Here is a 16,324-nt window from a genome sequence, read left to right as displayed (position 1 = left end):
ATCTTTTTTGTACCATGGACCCCTAATTTAGCCTTCTGGGCAATCCCATGGACCTCTTCTCAGAACAATGTTTTAAAGTACATAACAGAGCAAATTTTTTTTTAATTCCTTTTTTAAAACAATTGAAATTTAGTCTAAATAGGGAGAAGGCAATGGCACCCCACTCCAGTACTCTTGCCTGGAAAATCCCATGGACAGAGGAGCCTGGTAGGCTGAAGTCCATGGGGTCACTTATAGTCAGACATGACTGTGCGACTTCACTTTCACTTTTCACTTTCATGCATTGGAGAAGGAAATGGCAACCCACTCCAGTGTTCTTACCTGGAGAATCCCAGGGATGAGGGAGCCTGCTGGGCTGCCGTCTATGGGATTGCAGAGTCAGATACGACTGAAGCGACGCAGCAGCAGCAGCAGCAGTCTAAATATGTTATATATATATAACACTGCTAAATATAAAACTGCTGTAGCATCGGACCCCTGAGATTTTCAGGCATTTCCACTCTGTCCATCTCACCTGCCACTTCTACTAAACTGCTCTGAGACCTTCCCTAACCTCCTTCAGAGAAAGTAAAGGAGAGACGTGCAAGCAGGTTTGGAAATTATGTTTCTGAGATGGCAGTAGTGTCTTCTTTTTCTCTTCCTGTTGAAAGCTCCCCATTTGCTAAGCCCTGCATCTTTCCCCAGATCAAGTCCAACATTTCTCCAGTTCTGTTTCCTTTGCATTCCCGCGCAGCCCGGGGTCCCCCAAACCTCCAGGCAGGCTCCTCACGGCCCCGCCCCCGAGGCCCCGCCCCCAAGCCGGGTCCCGGTCCCTCTCAGGTCCCTGCCAGTCGCGCTGGGCCACTCTCACGTCCCGCCTCCGAACAGGAGCTCTGCCTCCCCATTCCCCCTGGGCCCCGGGTTCGGGGCTGCGGAAGGATGGCGCATGGGGCCGGCACCTTCTGCGAGGAGCAGTTCTGGGAGGCCTGTGACGAGCTCCGGCGGCCGGCGCTCTCCGGGGGCGCGTGGGAGCTGCTGGTGGAGACCCAGGGCATCAGCGTCTACCGGCTGCTGGATCAGGTAGCTGTCCGCCCCTGGAGGACCGCCGGGCGGCGGTCTGCAGGGGGCGGGGTGGGGGGTGCTCCTGGGGAGTGGTATGGACAGTGTGAGGCTGCAGCTGGCAGTCCGGAACCTGCGGGTGTTCAGGAGCTCAGAGAGCTAGCGCTGGAGTGGGGGTGCCTCCAGCTGACTTTGACCTCTGCGGGCACGTTTTCAGAGTTTAGTTCCAGGTCTGAGACTAGACAGGGCAAGTGGTTTGTTACAAGTTAATGACAGAATGAAAACATGGGTCTGCGGATTCTTGCTTAGCCCCACGCACTTGCCTGTAAGGGACATGAGCCTCGCTCCAAGGTGGGTACCAGTGGTTTCTGTGTGGCGGGGAGTATGTTAAGATTGAGTCTAGGAAGAAAAGCAACCAGGCTTTTCAGAGAGTGGATGTGCAGGGTGGTATGTGTGGCGTGAGGAGTGTTGCTGAGAACGCATCTACCTTCGTCTCCAGATCTCCAGTCATTTCACTAACTTGCTCCTTTTGAGTGCTGCCCCATTCCTTGCAAATTGCACTGAATAACTTTCAGTTCAGTTCAGTTGCTCAGTTGTGTCCGACTTTGCGACTCCATGAACCACAGCTCGCCAGGCCTCCCTGTGTATCACCAACTCCTGGAGTCTACCCAAACCCATGTCCATTGAGCCGGTGATGCCATCCAACCATCTCATCCTCTGTCTTCCTCTTCTCATCATACGCTCAATCTTTCCCAGCATCAGGGTCTTTACAAATGAGTCAGCTCTTTGCATATTGTGGCCAAAGTATTGGAGTTTTAGCTTCAACATCAGTCCTTCCAATGAACACTCACGACTGATATGCTTTGGGATGGACTGGTTGGATCTCCTTGCAGTCCAAGGGACTCTCAAGAGTCTTCTCCAACACCACCGTCTAAAACCATCAATTCTTTGGCGCTCAGCTTTCTTCACAGTCCAACTCTCACACCCATACGTGACCACTGGAAAAACCATAGCCTTGACTAGATGGACCTTTGCTGGCAAAGTAATGTTTCTGCTTTTGAATATGCTATCTAGGTTGGTCATAACTTTCCTTCCAAGGAGTAACCATCTTTTAATTTCATGGCTGCCATAGCCATCTGCAGTGATTTTGGAGCCCAAAAAATAAAGTCAGCCACTGTTTCCATGGTTTCCCTATCTGCCATGAAGTGATGGAATGGATGCCATGATCTTAGTTTTCTGAATGTTGAGCTTTAAGCCAACATTTTCACTCTCCTCTTTCACTTTCATCAAGAGGCTCTTTAGTTCTTCTTCACTTTCTGCCATAAGGGTGGTGTCATCTGCATATCTGAGGTTATTGATATTTCTCCCAGCCATCTTGATTCCAGCTTGTGCTTCCTCCAGCCCAGCGTTTCTCATGATGTACTCTGCATATAAGTTCAGCCTAAAGAAAAAGTTTTAAAAGTCTGGGGAAAAGTTAAAGGGTAGGAGGAATGGAGTTGCGGGTGTGGTGGAAGGCCTTTGGAGCCAGGTAACCGGCCAGGTGGAATGATGGTCTGTCATCGGTTGCTCTGTGTGCTAGCTGCTGCGTGGTGACTAGGTTAGAAGTCACCTTTAGGCAAGGGAAGTGAAGTGCAGGTTTCCTGGCAGAGACCAGAGTTTGAAACTGTTAGAGTAGGGAGGAGCTCCAAGTCTGTATGTCCCAGGGCCACTGGGTACATCAGGATGAGCGGGAAGCTCAGTGTAGAGCAGGCAGAATTAATTTCTGAGTGTCATTTAAGCATTTACCTGCTGTAAAAATGGACATATTTTCAGAAAAAATCCTTTTATCTTCTGGATAAAATCGTTTCATTTTTCGCACCGGCCACATCCAGGCATTTGCCAGATGTTGGCAATTCACTGCTCAGATGTATCTGATGTCTGGACCCTTTCCCTTCCCTTTTTTCCCTGACCTCTGTCACTCTGAGTGCCACCTCTTACCTAGAATTCCAGGGATCTTCTGACTCACTTCTTGGCCTTCCACCCTTTCCCTTCCATCCTGCACACCTGAAATCAAGCACCTGAAAGAAATTGTGATCTCATCATGCCCCTTCCAATGACCCTGTTGATTGCGTAAAAAATAAAACCTACAGTAATAGCCTACTCATTGCATGCTGTCTTATGCTCAAGGCACGGTTAAGTGCTCTGCAGACACTGATTTAGTCCTCACATTGGTGCCATGTTGTCAGGCACTATATAGACTATCACCTTATTACCAATTTGGAAATGGATATATGGAAAGATTAAATTGATGGCTCAAGACTCACTCTGGGGTTGGAACTCAGCTTTCTAGCTCCAGACCTGTGATATGATACACTCCTCCACTGACTCTGAGAGGGCAAGTATGCCAGGTAGGCTGTGATCGGGGGACTAGCCTGGTCCAGGGCCCATGGCTCTTCCACACCGATCCTGTCCTCCCGTCAGCCCTGAGCACTCCCCTCACATCCCTTGAAGGGCTTGTGCTCTTTTGCTTTTGTGCCTTTTACCCCACACCAGCTGCTGCCTGAGCTGAGGCAGAATGTCTGGCTTTGTATTGTTTTCATTGTGTATTGATATGGAGCAGGGCCCACCTCCCTCCTGGGGGGAGGATGGGTATTCAGAACAGTTCCTATCCCTCTGAACTATGATATAAGTCTTATTTCCACCTGTTCTGGGCATGAGGGCAGTTATAGTACATTGATGTAAGCTACAAGTCTTTCCAGAGAGCTCCCGTAAGTTGGAGGCCATACGTTTCCCATAGGTGTGGCCTTGAGCCCCAGCAGCTAGGCTGGGGGCCACTGCCCATGGCTACCGTGATCTGCATGTGTTCAGTGTCTAGGGACCCTGTTGTGTCAGGTGCGAGCCCTTTCCTAGAACCTTAGTTGCACATCCAGTGTTATTTGCTGCCTGACCCATTTTGCTAGACAGAGCCTCATTTTCTTTCCAGGTTGACTCCCATCCTTTACTTTCCTCCTGGAAGAGAATTCCCTCGAATCCCTCAGTTAGTAAATCTTGTCTTCTGAATGCCACTCCATAGCCAAGTGAATTCAGCTTGTCCCGGCCTGCCTAGACCTGCACTTATCTCCCCTAAAACCCTGTGCCCTCTTCTGTCTTGTGATCCAGTGTGGTTTCATCCACCATGCATGCTGTTGATATTATGTGACTCTGTTTCCTCCTCCACCCACTTCCCTGCCCAAAGCCATTGTGCATATGTCCTTGGGTCCCATGTCCCTGACTGGAGGTCCAACCAGAAAATCCTGGCCCCTCTGTTAATTTTCACCTTGATTTACATACCAGACTATTGCCCAGGTCATTCCAGGTCAGCTTTTTCATTGCAATTGTTATTATCATCTGGCTTTTTAAATTCCTCCGACTGAGGTACATAGAATGGACTTACTTGGGGCCCTTTAATGTTAGGGGACTAGTAGGGGGTCTTATTGATCCACCTGACTTTTGATGGAGTTGCATTAAGACCTTTACTTCAGTCCCACCAATAGACACATTATTCATCTCATTTCTTAATAACCATTTACAGATTTCCACTCTGCTAGAATGAGTCCCTTGGTTCTTCCTGTCTCTTCCTATTTCATGTTAATGTGAAACCCATAAGCAAAAGCTGAGACAGGTAATCCGATAAGGCTTCTTGAAATGCTTGATTTTGTCTCAGTAAAGTTACATTTAGTACCCATACAAAAACGACCCTTTTCATCAAAGTTCTTGCTAAATCTTTGCTGAGTAAGGGACATGTTCCATGGATGAATGTCCTGATTATGATAAAGACAGTCCATCATGGCTTGCATACAAATCATATTAGCTGTTTCATCAGGGGTATATCATTTGGAATTTATAGAATCAGACAGTCCCCCTTCTCAGACTTTTCAGTGACTTTTATCGAGTTGAACCAGGCTAACTGTTCCATAGGGAATAACCTGCTGTGAGTCTGAATCAGGGAGGTTTGATCATGCTGTAACAAAGTTACTATCACATGTTTTGGAAAGACTGATATAAGCATAGAAGTACTTGAAAGAGTTTGCAGTATAACAGATAAATTTTATTTTAAAATAAAAAAAGATTGTGGCTTCTTTTTAGTAGACATAAAAAATTCTGAATCTTGTTCTTGAACAAATGGCTACTTTTGATATACACCTTTTGATACTTTTCCATTTTCCCTTTTCCTATTAAATCACAGTATTTTAGACTTAGAAAGTCTCTTTGAAACCATTCTGTCCAATTACCATCACCCTTTCTTTTCTCTTTTTCCCTGCTTTCTTTGCCAACTCTGTTTCCATGTTCTCACCTTCTTTTTCTCTCCCATAGTTTTACTGCTAACTTATCTTTACATGGACCCTTAACAGACAAAATGCTATTACACATAAGTTTTCATTTATCCTTCTCAACAAATATAGAAGATATATATATCTTGTATATATATATACATATATATGTATATATATATATATATATATAGAGAGAGAGAGAGAGAGAGAGAGAGAGGTTTAGTTTTCTGTTTAATTGATGGCGGTAAGCCCCAGAGTGAGCCACACAAGACTTCATAGGTAGTAACTAGACATGAACCATTGTACTTGGATAAACTCAGTACCAAATATATAGCTTGCTTCAATTCAGAACTACATTCTTTTTCTGCAAGCTAAGCAAAGCTGAACAAGTCAATCCTAGAGGAAATCAGTCCTGAATATTCATTGGAAGGACTGATGCTGAAGCTGAAATTCCAATACTTTGGCCACCTGATGTGATGAACCGACTCATTGGAAAAGACCCTGATGCTGGGAAAGATTGAAGTTAGGAGGAGAAGTAGATGACAGAGGATGAGATGGTTGGACGGCATCACTGACATGATGGATGTGAGTTTGAGTAGGCTCTGGGAGTTGGTGATGGACAGGGAAGCCTGGTGTGCTGAAGTCCATGGAGCTGCATAAAGTAGGACATTACTGAGCGATTGAACTGAACTGAAAGCGAAGCTAGGGCAACACTGCTGTGTGCTATGCTAGTCTATGTGGTGCTGTGGAAAAGAGCATGGATTTTGGAGGCAGACAGTCTTGAGTTACAGTCTCTGCTCTGTTCCACTGTCATTCATTTACTCAGGAGACATTCACTGTGTGCCTCCCATGTGGCAGTGCCTTGACAGACACTGGGCGTAAGCAGGGAGCAGGCAGTTGGAGCTGCTGGTTCAGTGAATGAGCTTCTTAAACAATAAACAGTATTCACTGAAGATAATAAACATAGTATATAATGAAATGGCAGCTGAACAATGCTACAGAAAAAGTAAAATGGGATGAAGGGATACAGAGATGTTATGGCGGAGGTGGGGATATCCAGGGGTGATGTGATGTGCTTTAGATATAGGGACTCTGGAAAAACCCTCTTCCAGAGGTTAGAATTGAGTGGAGATATAAATGAAATAAGAGATTGTGTCCTGCAAATATCAGAGGAGAAATGGACCAGAGAGTGTTCCTCAAAGCTCAAGAGCTGCCTGGGGAGCTCTCAGGACATCTCTCGGCCCTATTAGAGCCCCATTGTGAACAGAGTTGGAGTGGAGCATGGATGGTCCTTTTGAAAAGTTCCCCTTTCACCTAGAGGCTGATTATTCTGTCCTGTCTACTTTGGTGTGTTTGAAATGCTTCAAAATAAAATATGTTTTTGTTGCTTTTTTGTTTTTTAGTGTGAAAGCTTCCCAAGAAATTGTAATGAGCATGCTGTGTTATAAACCATTGCAGTAGAGGGAACACTGAGTGCTAAGTTCCAGAGCCAGGCTGACCTTCCCTCCTTTTCCAGGAGGGGCCAGAAGGACGCAGGTCCAGGGTGAACCTGGTGTTGGAGAGTGGCCCCCATTTACTACTTGGGGGATATTGGCCAGCTGCTATTTCATTTTAAAATCTCAGCTTCCTCATTTGCAAAACAAATATAATTCTTACTTTTTAGAATCATTGGCTTCTGACAAACATTGAATGAAATGATCCATGGCAGAGTGATTCTTGATCTTGAGCATATGCTAGACTCATCTGCAAAGCCTGTTAAAATTCACAGTTAATATCCTACTCCATTTCAGATTCAGTGGATCTGGTGGGACTTGAGAGTTGGCTTTACATTTCTTCTTCTCCTTCTTCTTTTTAACATTTTGTTTTTACCGAATGGCCAGGTGATACCAAAGCTCCATGGATTATACTTTGCGAACCACTGATGTAAGGGGAGCTTCTCACGTGGTGCTCAAGGTGCACCACCCCACGTGGTGGCACCGAGAGGCAGGAGAGGGAAGAGCGAAAAGGAGGACCATCTAAAGGTGGAAGTCATGTCCACGTGAAGACCAAATCTTCCTGGTTTTTAAATTAGTGGCCACTTGGGAGTGGATGTGGAGGGAGAAGATTCCCCGGGAGACAAGGGTCATGGGTCACTTGCAAAAGCTTTCCAAGAGATCTGCAGTCAGGTCTTCCTGGAGCTTTAGGCTGGATACTATGCAGTAGACACTGTGACCTGCCTGTACATGGTGTGAAACTGGCATGCAGAGGCTCACATCATTGATTTAGACCGAGAAAATGTTGGTCTGGAAAGATCTGACTGAGGGCTTGACTTTTTATGATTTGAAACCAAGTGTCTGGCACTGTGTGAAGCGGCTGCCTTTGTCCTTGCAAAGGTCTTTTCATCAGTGAGTTTGGTCAAGAGCAGACAGTACTTTCCCAGGGACTGTTCTTTCCTGTGCTGTTGCCCTACTGAACTACTGAGATCCTGGCCTTACTGGGAAAACTAGGTTCAGCCGTGCTGTCGAGAGATAGCTTGGCCTTTTGAAAGGAAGCAGCAATTAAACTGCCATGGAACCATATTTACCTCAGTGGGTGAGAAGCTTCACTCTGATTTCCCTAATGGGTTCGTAATCTGACTTGCATCATGGACTTCTTCACTTCTGGGTAAAGGACTCTTCTCCCTTTTCCCATCCTTCTAGGTACCAACATGATCAATGGAGCAGTTGATGCATTCAGGACACTTACGGAGCCATATTTACTAGTGGGTAGGACCACTGTGGCTTAAAGCTGAGCACCATGTGTAGCCTTCCTCTACTTTCTGCCACTGGTGGAGGTCAGCTCTCTCTCTCTCTGTCCCTCTCTATCTCCCTCCTGCCCCATCGCCCCTCAGTGTAACTGGATAGATAATGTTGGAGCCTCAGCTCTCTCTCTCCTCACTTCTCTCAGGATGAGCTTGTGGTCTGAGGCAGCATGAAGATGCTGACCGATTGCAAGGTGCTGGTCCAAGATTTGAAGGCAAGCCTTAGCAGGGAGTGGGGAGAAGGATCCCCCATTCCTGTCTGTAGGTGTGAGTCAGACTTTGTATTGCACAGCTGGTTTGGGGCTGTTTGAATACACCCTAGTAAGAAGAAACCTCCAAAATACTGCTTCATCACCCATTCAAGCAGTGTTTCAGAACTTATTGTGTGCCTGCATTTTGGTGATGCCTGATGTATTCATCAGACAGAAAGTTCATACCTTTCAGAAACTTTAAGATGATAAAACAGGCACTTTTTATGCAGTGTACATCTGAGTTCCTGACCTGTACCATATGTTTTTCTCCCTGAAAAGCTTCTTTTAACATTTCTTCCAGAGCCAAGTCTGCTGCTGATGAATTCCCTGTTTTTGTTTGTCTGAAAAAGTCTTTATTTCTTCTTCACTTTTGAAGGACAGTTTCATTGGATATAGACTTCTAGGTCAGTGATTTATTTTATTGAAAATAGTATGTACTTTACCCTACCCCCCTTTTTTTTTGCAGAGTGGTTTCTCATGAGATGTCTGCTATAATTATCATCTGTGTTCCTCTATAAGTAAAGTGATCACCCATTCCTTCCTGCCAGCTTATTTTAAGATTTTCCTTTTCTCTTTGGTTTTCTGAGTTTGAATATGTTTTATTTAAGATTGTTGTTATTTAGCCTGTGTGGCGTGCTCTAGATTGGCAGATTTACTTTGAAGGGTGGTCTGAGCTTAAATGGTAAGCCACACGTGATTAAAAATAAAATATGACATGTTTGGGGTTTATGATTCAAAGATTCCTCTCTTGCATGTGGAATTGCAGTACGACTCTAGTAATCCAGAGCTTTTCTGGAATGTATGTTTTTAAAAGTGGTGGTGGCAATGGTCTAAAGCAGGGATTGTGAATTTTTTTTCTGTAAAGAGCCAAATAGAAAATACTTTAGGCCTTATAGACTAAGAGGCTATATATTGACTTATATAACCACTTAGAAATCTAAAAACTATTCTTACCTTGTGGACTGTGAAAAATAGCCAACATGACAGATTCAGTAACTCCTGGTCTATTGATGCTTAATTGCTCTGAGGTTTTGGGATTTATGAATCTAGGGCCCTAGCTGAGTCTCAGCTTCCTCATGTGTAAGCTGGAGATAATTCCTTTTCTGCCAGATTTGTGCAGGGATCCAATGAGAGGATACATTTTGAGGCCCCTAGTAAATTAAATGGTGTTTGCTGTGAGTAGGGTGATCTATGTTCTACTCTACCCTTCAAGACCTGCATTATGCTTGTCCTGGTGAAACACATGACAAAGCTCTTTCACTCAGAACTGTCCACTAGAATGGTCAATCACACGGTCACCTTGGCCACAACTCTGTGGCTTGTTATTTCTCTAATAATATGTTGGGAGAGGCTAGTGATGCTTGGAGGTGGGATCACAGGCTGTGAACTCTGCCGTCACATCGCTGGCTTCAGGTCCAGGTTCTTTTGCAAACTTCAGATCAAGCTCATTAGTTGTGTGACCTTGGGTGAGTTTCATAATCTTTTAGTGTTAACAGCTGTATTTATTAAGATATCGTTTAAGCACCTCAAAACTTACTCATTTTAAGTGTATAGTTTACTAATTTTTAGTAAGTTTATGGAGTCACACATCCTTCCCCGAGTCTAATTTTCGAATATTTGTGTTATCCCCAAAGAAACCTGTTCCCCATTTGCAGTCATCTCCTGTTCCCATTCCCAATCTCAGAAAACCACCAAGCTACTTGGTGTCTCTGTAGATTTGCATTTTTCTGGGTGGTCTGGGGCAGGAACACTGGATTATGGACTGGAAGGAAAGTTTCCCATCCAGGTTTTGCCAGTAGGAGTCATCAGCTGCCTTTTGATGCATCACTGTCATTTTTTACATAAGGATCTAAGACTCCTTCCAGCTCTGAGAGCCTATGCTATCTTTACTGACATTCTTAGCTTGTCGTTTGGAACAGTGGCTTGGAGCAAGTGTGCAGAGAGAGTAGAGCCATATTAGGAGCCATCGTGGGGAGAAGAAGGGGATGGTGTACTCCTCTCTCTGGCTTTCCCAAGAGCTAACTGTAGAACTTGAGCAAGTATGTCACCTCTCTGAGCTTCATGTCATAGGGACATGACACCCATCTCCCTATTGATACCACAGGACTCTGTTGAGATTGCACAAGATAGTGAACTTAAAACTGGAACCTGCACTGTGTTTAGAGAAATAAATGTTCATATTATTAAAAGAGTTTATAGCAGGTCAGAGTGATTGGACAGCTTCCAACGCGGAATGCATGGCAGCTGTAGTGACGCTGACGGATCACCAAGGCAAATCCATTCCAAGCTGGAAAGCCAAGTGTACACCTTGCCTGACTGTTTTCTCAGGCCCAAGAATATAGTGGGCCCATGGTGGTGGTGTCCCCCACCCCCCACCCCGCTGTGGTACATAGTAGAAGGAGGTGGAACTTTCTGTAACAGAGTGTGTGACGTTTCAGATTTCTATGCAAAATTAAATATGCTGCAGTTTAATGTCCATTAATTGTGTCCATTATCTCTTACTCCTCTTCCTTGACTATTCATTTTAGTAATGCTTATGTATTTGTGTACTATTTTAATGAATTGACATAGTCATATTTTCTTGGAAATGTTCAGAATCTGATCAGTACTATTTTGTCAGTCTACTTTAATGTCAAATAAAAAACAAACCTTGACTTAGAGTTAATGGTTATGTATTAGGAAGAATACTTTGACCATAAGATCCGTGAGTTTCTCAGGAGAGAGGCAGAAAAGTTTTTTTTTTTTTTTTTTTTTTAACAGAGAGAGTGGAGTCAGCAAGTCTGAAGCCATGTGTGGGGAAGTGAGGTGAAGCTGGTCTGCTGGAGAATAGAACAGAATATCTTACCCTGAGGCCAGTTCATTCTCAGCAGGGCTAGATGCTGCTTAGGCTGAGGCTGGGCCCCAGAGTCTGGAGGAAGGAAATGCTTAACTAGTTTGGTTACCAATCATTTTGTGCCCATTGATCCTTGGAATAAACAACTTAGCGGATCATTTGTGAGACTATCAATGGGAATTTAGAGGTGTTTGTGTCTGACCTTGTGATAGGTAAACAAAGGGTGTGTGTGTGTAAACGTGATTCTTTTGTAATAGCTGTTTTTTGAAACACAAAGCATGGGAGAGTTTCTTAACCTCTGTTGTTTTTCAAGATCACAGAACTCAGTTAAAATTCTCAATAAGAACCACTTGTAATAATTAGGATTTCTTTTATCTGGATTAACTGGATTAACAAAATCTTAAAAAAGTGAAAAGTGAAAGTTGCTCAGTTGTGTCCACTCTTGGACCCCATGACTATACCGTCCATGGAATTCTCCAGGTCAGAATATTGGACAGAGTAGCCGTTCCCTTCTCCAGAGGATCTTCCCAATCCAAGGATCGAACCCATGTCTCCCACATTGCAGGCAGATTCTTTACCAGCTGAGTCACCAGGGAAGTCCCCAAAGAGGGGTTTATATTTCTCACCTAGCAAGTAGTCCAGAGGTCAGCAGTGCTGGCATTGAATCAGTTGATCAACAATGTCAGTAAAACTGAATATTTTCACTCTGCTTTCTCATTTTTGTTGTCTCTTAATCACAAAATAGCAGCTCTAGACATCATACCCATATTGAAAAGAAGAAGTACTTGTCTTATGGCTGCCTCTACCTGTAGAAGAAATCAGGAAGATTATTAGCTGTGCAATTTTCTTAGTAAGAAAGAGAGTATATGCTATAATGAATCTCCTGTTTCTTCTGGGAATTATATTCTACACATGATATTAACTGGTTATCTACCACTGAATAATTCTTTTACCACTTGTAGTGTAGGAAATTACAGTATCCTGTAATCAGTGGGTCGTTAGAAAAATATGTTGTTTTTCAGTTGTTCAGTCATGTCCAACTCTTTGTGACCCCATGGACTGCAGCACGCCAGGCTTTCCTGTCCTTCACTGTCTTCCAGAGTTTGCTCAAACTCATGTCTATTGAGTCAATGATGCTATCCAACCATCTCATCCTGTGTCACCCCCTTCTCCTTCTGCCCTCAATCTTCCCAAAATTAGGGTCTTAAAAAAGAGTGGGTATATGTATAACTAGTTCACTTTGCTGTACAGCAGAAACTAGCCCAACAGTGTAAATCATCTATACTGCAATTAAAAGTAATTTAAAAAGAAAAGTATGCACTGCATTTTACTTTAGATAAAGAAATTGAGCCATTCTTAGAAGTGCTTTTCTGGAGGACCTTCAGGAAAAGCCAAGCACCTCTTGAGTACACTTGTTTAGAGTCATTTATTGACCCTGCTTATTTAACTTATATGCAGAGTACATCATGAGAAACGCTGGGCTGGAAGAAGCACAAGCTGGAATCAAGATTGCCGGGAGAAATATCAATAACCTCAGATATGCAGATGACACCACCCTTATGGCAGAAAGTGAAGAGGAAATAAAAATCCTCTTGATGAAAGTGAAAGAGGAGAGTGAAAATGTTGGCTTAAAGATCAACATTCAGAAAACTAAGATCATGGCATCTGGTTTCATCACTTCATGGCAGATAGATGGGGAAACAGTGGAAACAGTGTCAGACTTTATTTTGGGGGTGCTCCAAAATCACTGCAGATGGTGATTGCAGCATGAAATTAAAAGACACTTGCTCCTTGGAAGAAAAGTTATGACCAACCTAGATAGCATATTGAAAAGCAGAAATATTACTTTGCCAACAAAGGTCCATCTAGTCAAGGCTATGGTTTTTCCAGTGGTCACGTATGGGTGTGAGAGTTGGACTGTGAAGAAAGCTGAGCGCCAAAGAATTGATGGTTTTAGACGGTGGTGTTGGAGAAGACTCTTGAGAGTCCCTTGGACTGCATGGAGATCCAACCAGTCCATCCTAAAGGAGATGAGTCCTGGCTGTTCACTGGAAGGACTGATGCTGAAGCTGAAACTCCAATACTTTGGCTGCCTCATGGCAAGAGTTGACTCATTGGAAAAGACCATAATTCTGGGGGGGATTGGGGGCAGGAGGAGAAGGGGAGGACAGAGGATGAGATGGCTGGATGGCATCACCGACTCAGTGGACATGAGTCTGAGTGAACTCTGGGAATTGGTGATGCACAGAGAGGCCTGGCATGCTGTCATTCATGGGGTCACAAAGAGTAGGATACGACTGAGTGACTGAACTGAACTGAACTGATTGAAATGTTAGAACATTTCAAAACGTATCTGCAAAAAATGTTGCACCAGAATTATATCTCTAATTTGAAAAAGAATTACACATCAGTACATTGCCCAAATAAACTAAAATTTATGCTTCCTCCTACTATTTGTACAAACAGTGGTACCCAGTCCTGGTGAGATGCTTGTTTGCTACTGGTGAGAGTATAAATAGGTAAAATTCTTTCTTAAAGATTTATAAAAAGTATAAAGAGCATTAAAATGTTAATGTCATTTACCCTAAAATATATCTCTGAAGAAGCATTTTGCTTGCCTAATGAGGAAGTTAGAATTATGAACCAGGTTTGTCCATTTGGAATAATTTTTCCAGCAGTTTTCATAATTGTGAAAATATATGGAAGCAGAAATAACTTACAGAATAATAAAATTAGCTGTGATCACTCAGTTTCAAAATGATGTAGTTAAAATAGGAATACAGTCTGTTTATACTATCTTACTCCCTCCCATTTTATAACACATAGAAATATTTATTTACTCAAAAAATATGCAAAATATTACCAGTTGGTATTTGAGGATTATGAAGTTACATGTTTTAGTTTTCTTTATTATTTTTGGCATCTACTAATTTTTCTCAATGAATATGACTTACTTTTATAATTATGAAAATTTCATTTTTAAGAGACATAATGAAAATGTGAGTTTGTTTCTTTTGAAACAAACCCCTTCTTTTGAAAGAAATGAGGGGTAAAAAATTGCTTTGACCCAGAATTTAAGTGGGGCTACTCGGTGCTTGAAAAGAACATTTTATTGATGGACTAGCAAAGGTGTCACCAAGCATTTTGCTTCTCTGGTGTTCTGGCATTTCTCAGTCCTGCCATGAACGGACTGTTTAAAGGAAGTTGTCATAGTAGTTCATTCTTGGGTATTCACTAAGTCACATCACTCTATTTTTCTCTTCCTAGAAGGCTTTCTGTTTTCTTTTCTGTGATATTACTGGAGTGAAGTCACTAAGAGCAGAAACTACATTCAGAAGGGTAGGGGACTAATTCCAGGAAACACTTTGTCTTAATGCATCCAGATAACCAAAGCTAACTCGTGTCAAGCTGAGAAGATCATTATTTCTATACATAATTATCCCTTTTGCTCACTGTATAGAAAATCAGTTCAGTTCAGTTCAGTCACTCAGTCGTGTCCGACTCTTTGCGACCCCATGAACTGCAGCATGCCAGGCTTCCCTGTCCATCACCAACTCCTGGAGCTTGCTCAATATCATGTCCATCAAGTCGGTGATGCCATCCAACCATCTCATCCTCTGTCATCCCCTTTTCCTCCTGCCTTCAATCTTTCCCAGCCTCAAGGTGTTTTCTAAGGAGTCAGTTCTTCGCCTCAGATGGCCAAAGTATTGGAGCTTCAGCATCAGTCCTTCCAGTGAACATTCAGGACTGATTTCCTTTAGGATTAACTGGTTTGATCTCCTTGCAGTCCAAGGGACTCTCAAGAAACTTCTCCAATGTCACATCACATCACAACATCACATCACATCACAGTTCTAAAGCACCAGTTCTTCAGTGCTCAGCCTTCTTTATGGTCCAACTCTCACATCCATACATGACCACTAGAAAAATCATAGCGTTGACCAGACAGACCTTTGTTGGAAGAGTAATGTCTCTGCTTTTTAATATACTGTCTAGGCTTGTTACAGCTTTTTTCCCAAGGAGCAAGTGTCTTTTAATTTCATGGCTGCAGTCACCATCTGCGGTGATTTTGGAGCCCAAGAAAATAAAATTTGTCACTGTTTCCATTGTTTCCCCATCTATTTGCCATGAAGTGATGGGACCAGATGCCATGATCTTAGTTTTTTGAATGTTGAGTTTTAACCCAGCTTTTTCACTCTCCTCTTTCACTTTCATCAAGAGGCTGTTCAGTTCCTCTTTGCTTTCTGCCATAAGGGTGGTGTCATCTGCATATCTGAAGTTATTGATATTTCTCTATATAAAGAAAATGTGAAAGTGAAAGTCCCTCAATTGTGTCTGACTCCGAGACCCCATGGACTATACAGTCCATGGAATTCTCCAGGCCAGAATACTGGAGTGGGTAGCCTTTCCCTTCTCCAGGGGATCTTCCCAACCCAGGGATTGAACCCAGGTCTCTCGCATCACAGGCGGGTTCTTTACCAGCTGAACGACAAGGGAAGCCCATATCAAGAAAATGGGGACCCAATATTATTAGTTTGGACTCAAGGTTAGTATTAGACCCGAGATTAATAGTATAGAAAATGGGGACCCAATATTATTAGTATTGGACCCAATGTTAGTCTTAGACACAAGATTAATAGTATAGAAAATGGGGGCCCCATATTCCTGCACAGAAGCACATTGTCTCTGTCTCTGTCGGTACTGATTTAAGTGTGTATGGGTGTAGATGTGTGTTGTGTATAAACCCTCGCTATCTTCCCATGTATTAGTTTGAGAGGAGAGAGCAGGAGGAAAAGATATTTCTCCCTAGTCCTGCCCTTCCTGTGGGGCATCCATGGCACAGCACGTAGGTGGTAACGCATACCAGTTTGTCATTGGCTGGTTGGAAACCCTTGGTATAAAGCCGCATATTTTACAGCTGAAACCTTATGAATTAAGTTTCGATTTTACCTTCCATTACCTGCCAAGTACTTTCATATACATCTGAGATTCCCAAACTGGGGTGTACTTGTCCCACCTAAGTCAGGAGACCCTTGAGGCCTCGGGGTCTTTAGAAAGATTCTCCATGTTTACACCTTGACTTCACATAATTCTCTGGAAGAATGTTTATTTTTTAATATAAATTTATTTA

The 16,324-nt window shown here is 43.2% G+C and overlaps 1 protein-coding gene across 1 annotated transcript in view; it reads left to right on the top strand.

Moving 5' to 3' along the window:
• Nucleotides 1–918: 918 nt before the first annotated feature.
• Nucleotides 919–16,324, top strand: part of LOC129651439 (phosphatidylcholine transfer protein-like) — a 28,557-nt gene continuing 13,151 nt past the window's right edge. The window contains exon 1 of the mRNA XM_055580161.1: nt 919–1,059. Coding sequence (XP_055436136.1) covers nt 919–1,059 — 141 coding nt within the window. The remainder of the gene's footprint in view (nt 1,060–16,324) is intronic.

This window comes from Bubalus kerabau, chromosome 4 (assembly GCF_029407905.1).
Source record: "Bubalus kerabau isolate K-KA32 ecotype Philippines breed swamp buffalo chromosome 4, PCC_UOA_SB_1v2, whole genome shotgun sequence".
Classification (NCBI taxonomy): domain Eukaryota; kingdom Metazoa; phylum Chordata; class Mammalia; order Artiodactyla; family Bovidae; genus Bubalus; species Bubalus kerabau.
This window is presented reverse-complemented; position numbering and strand designations above follow the sequence as displayed.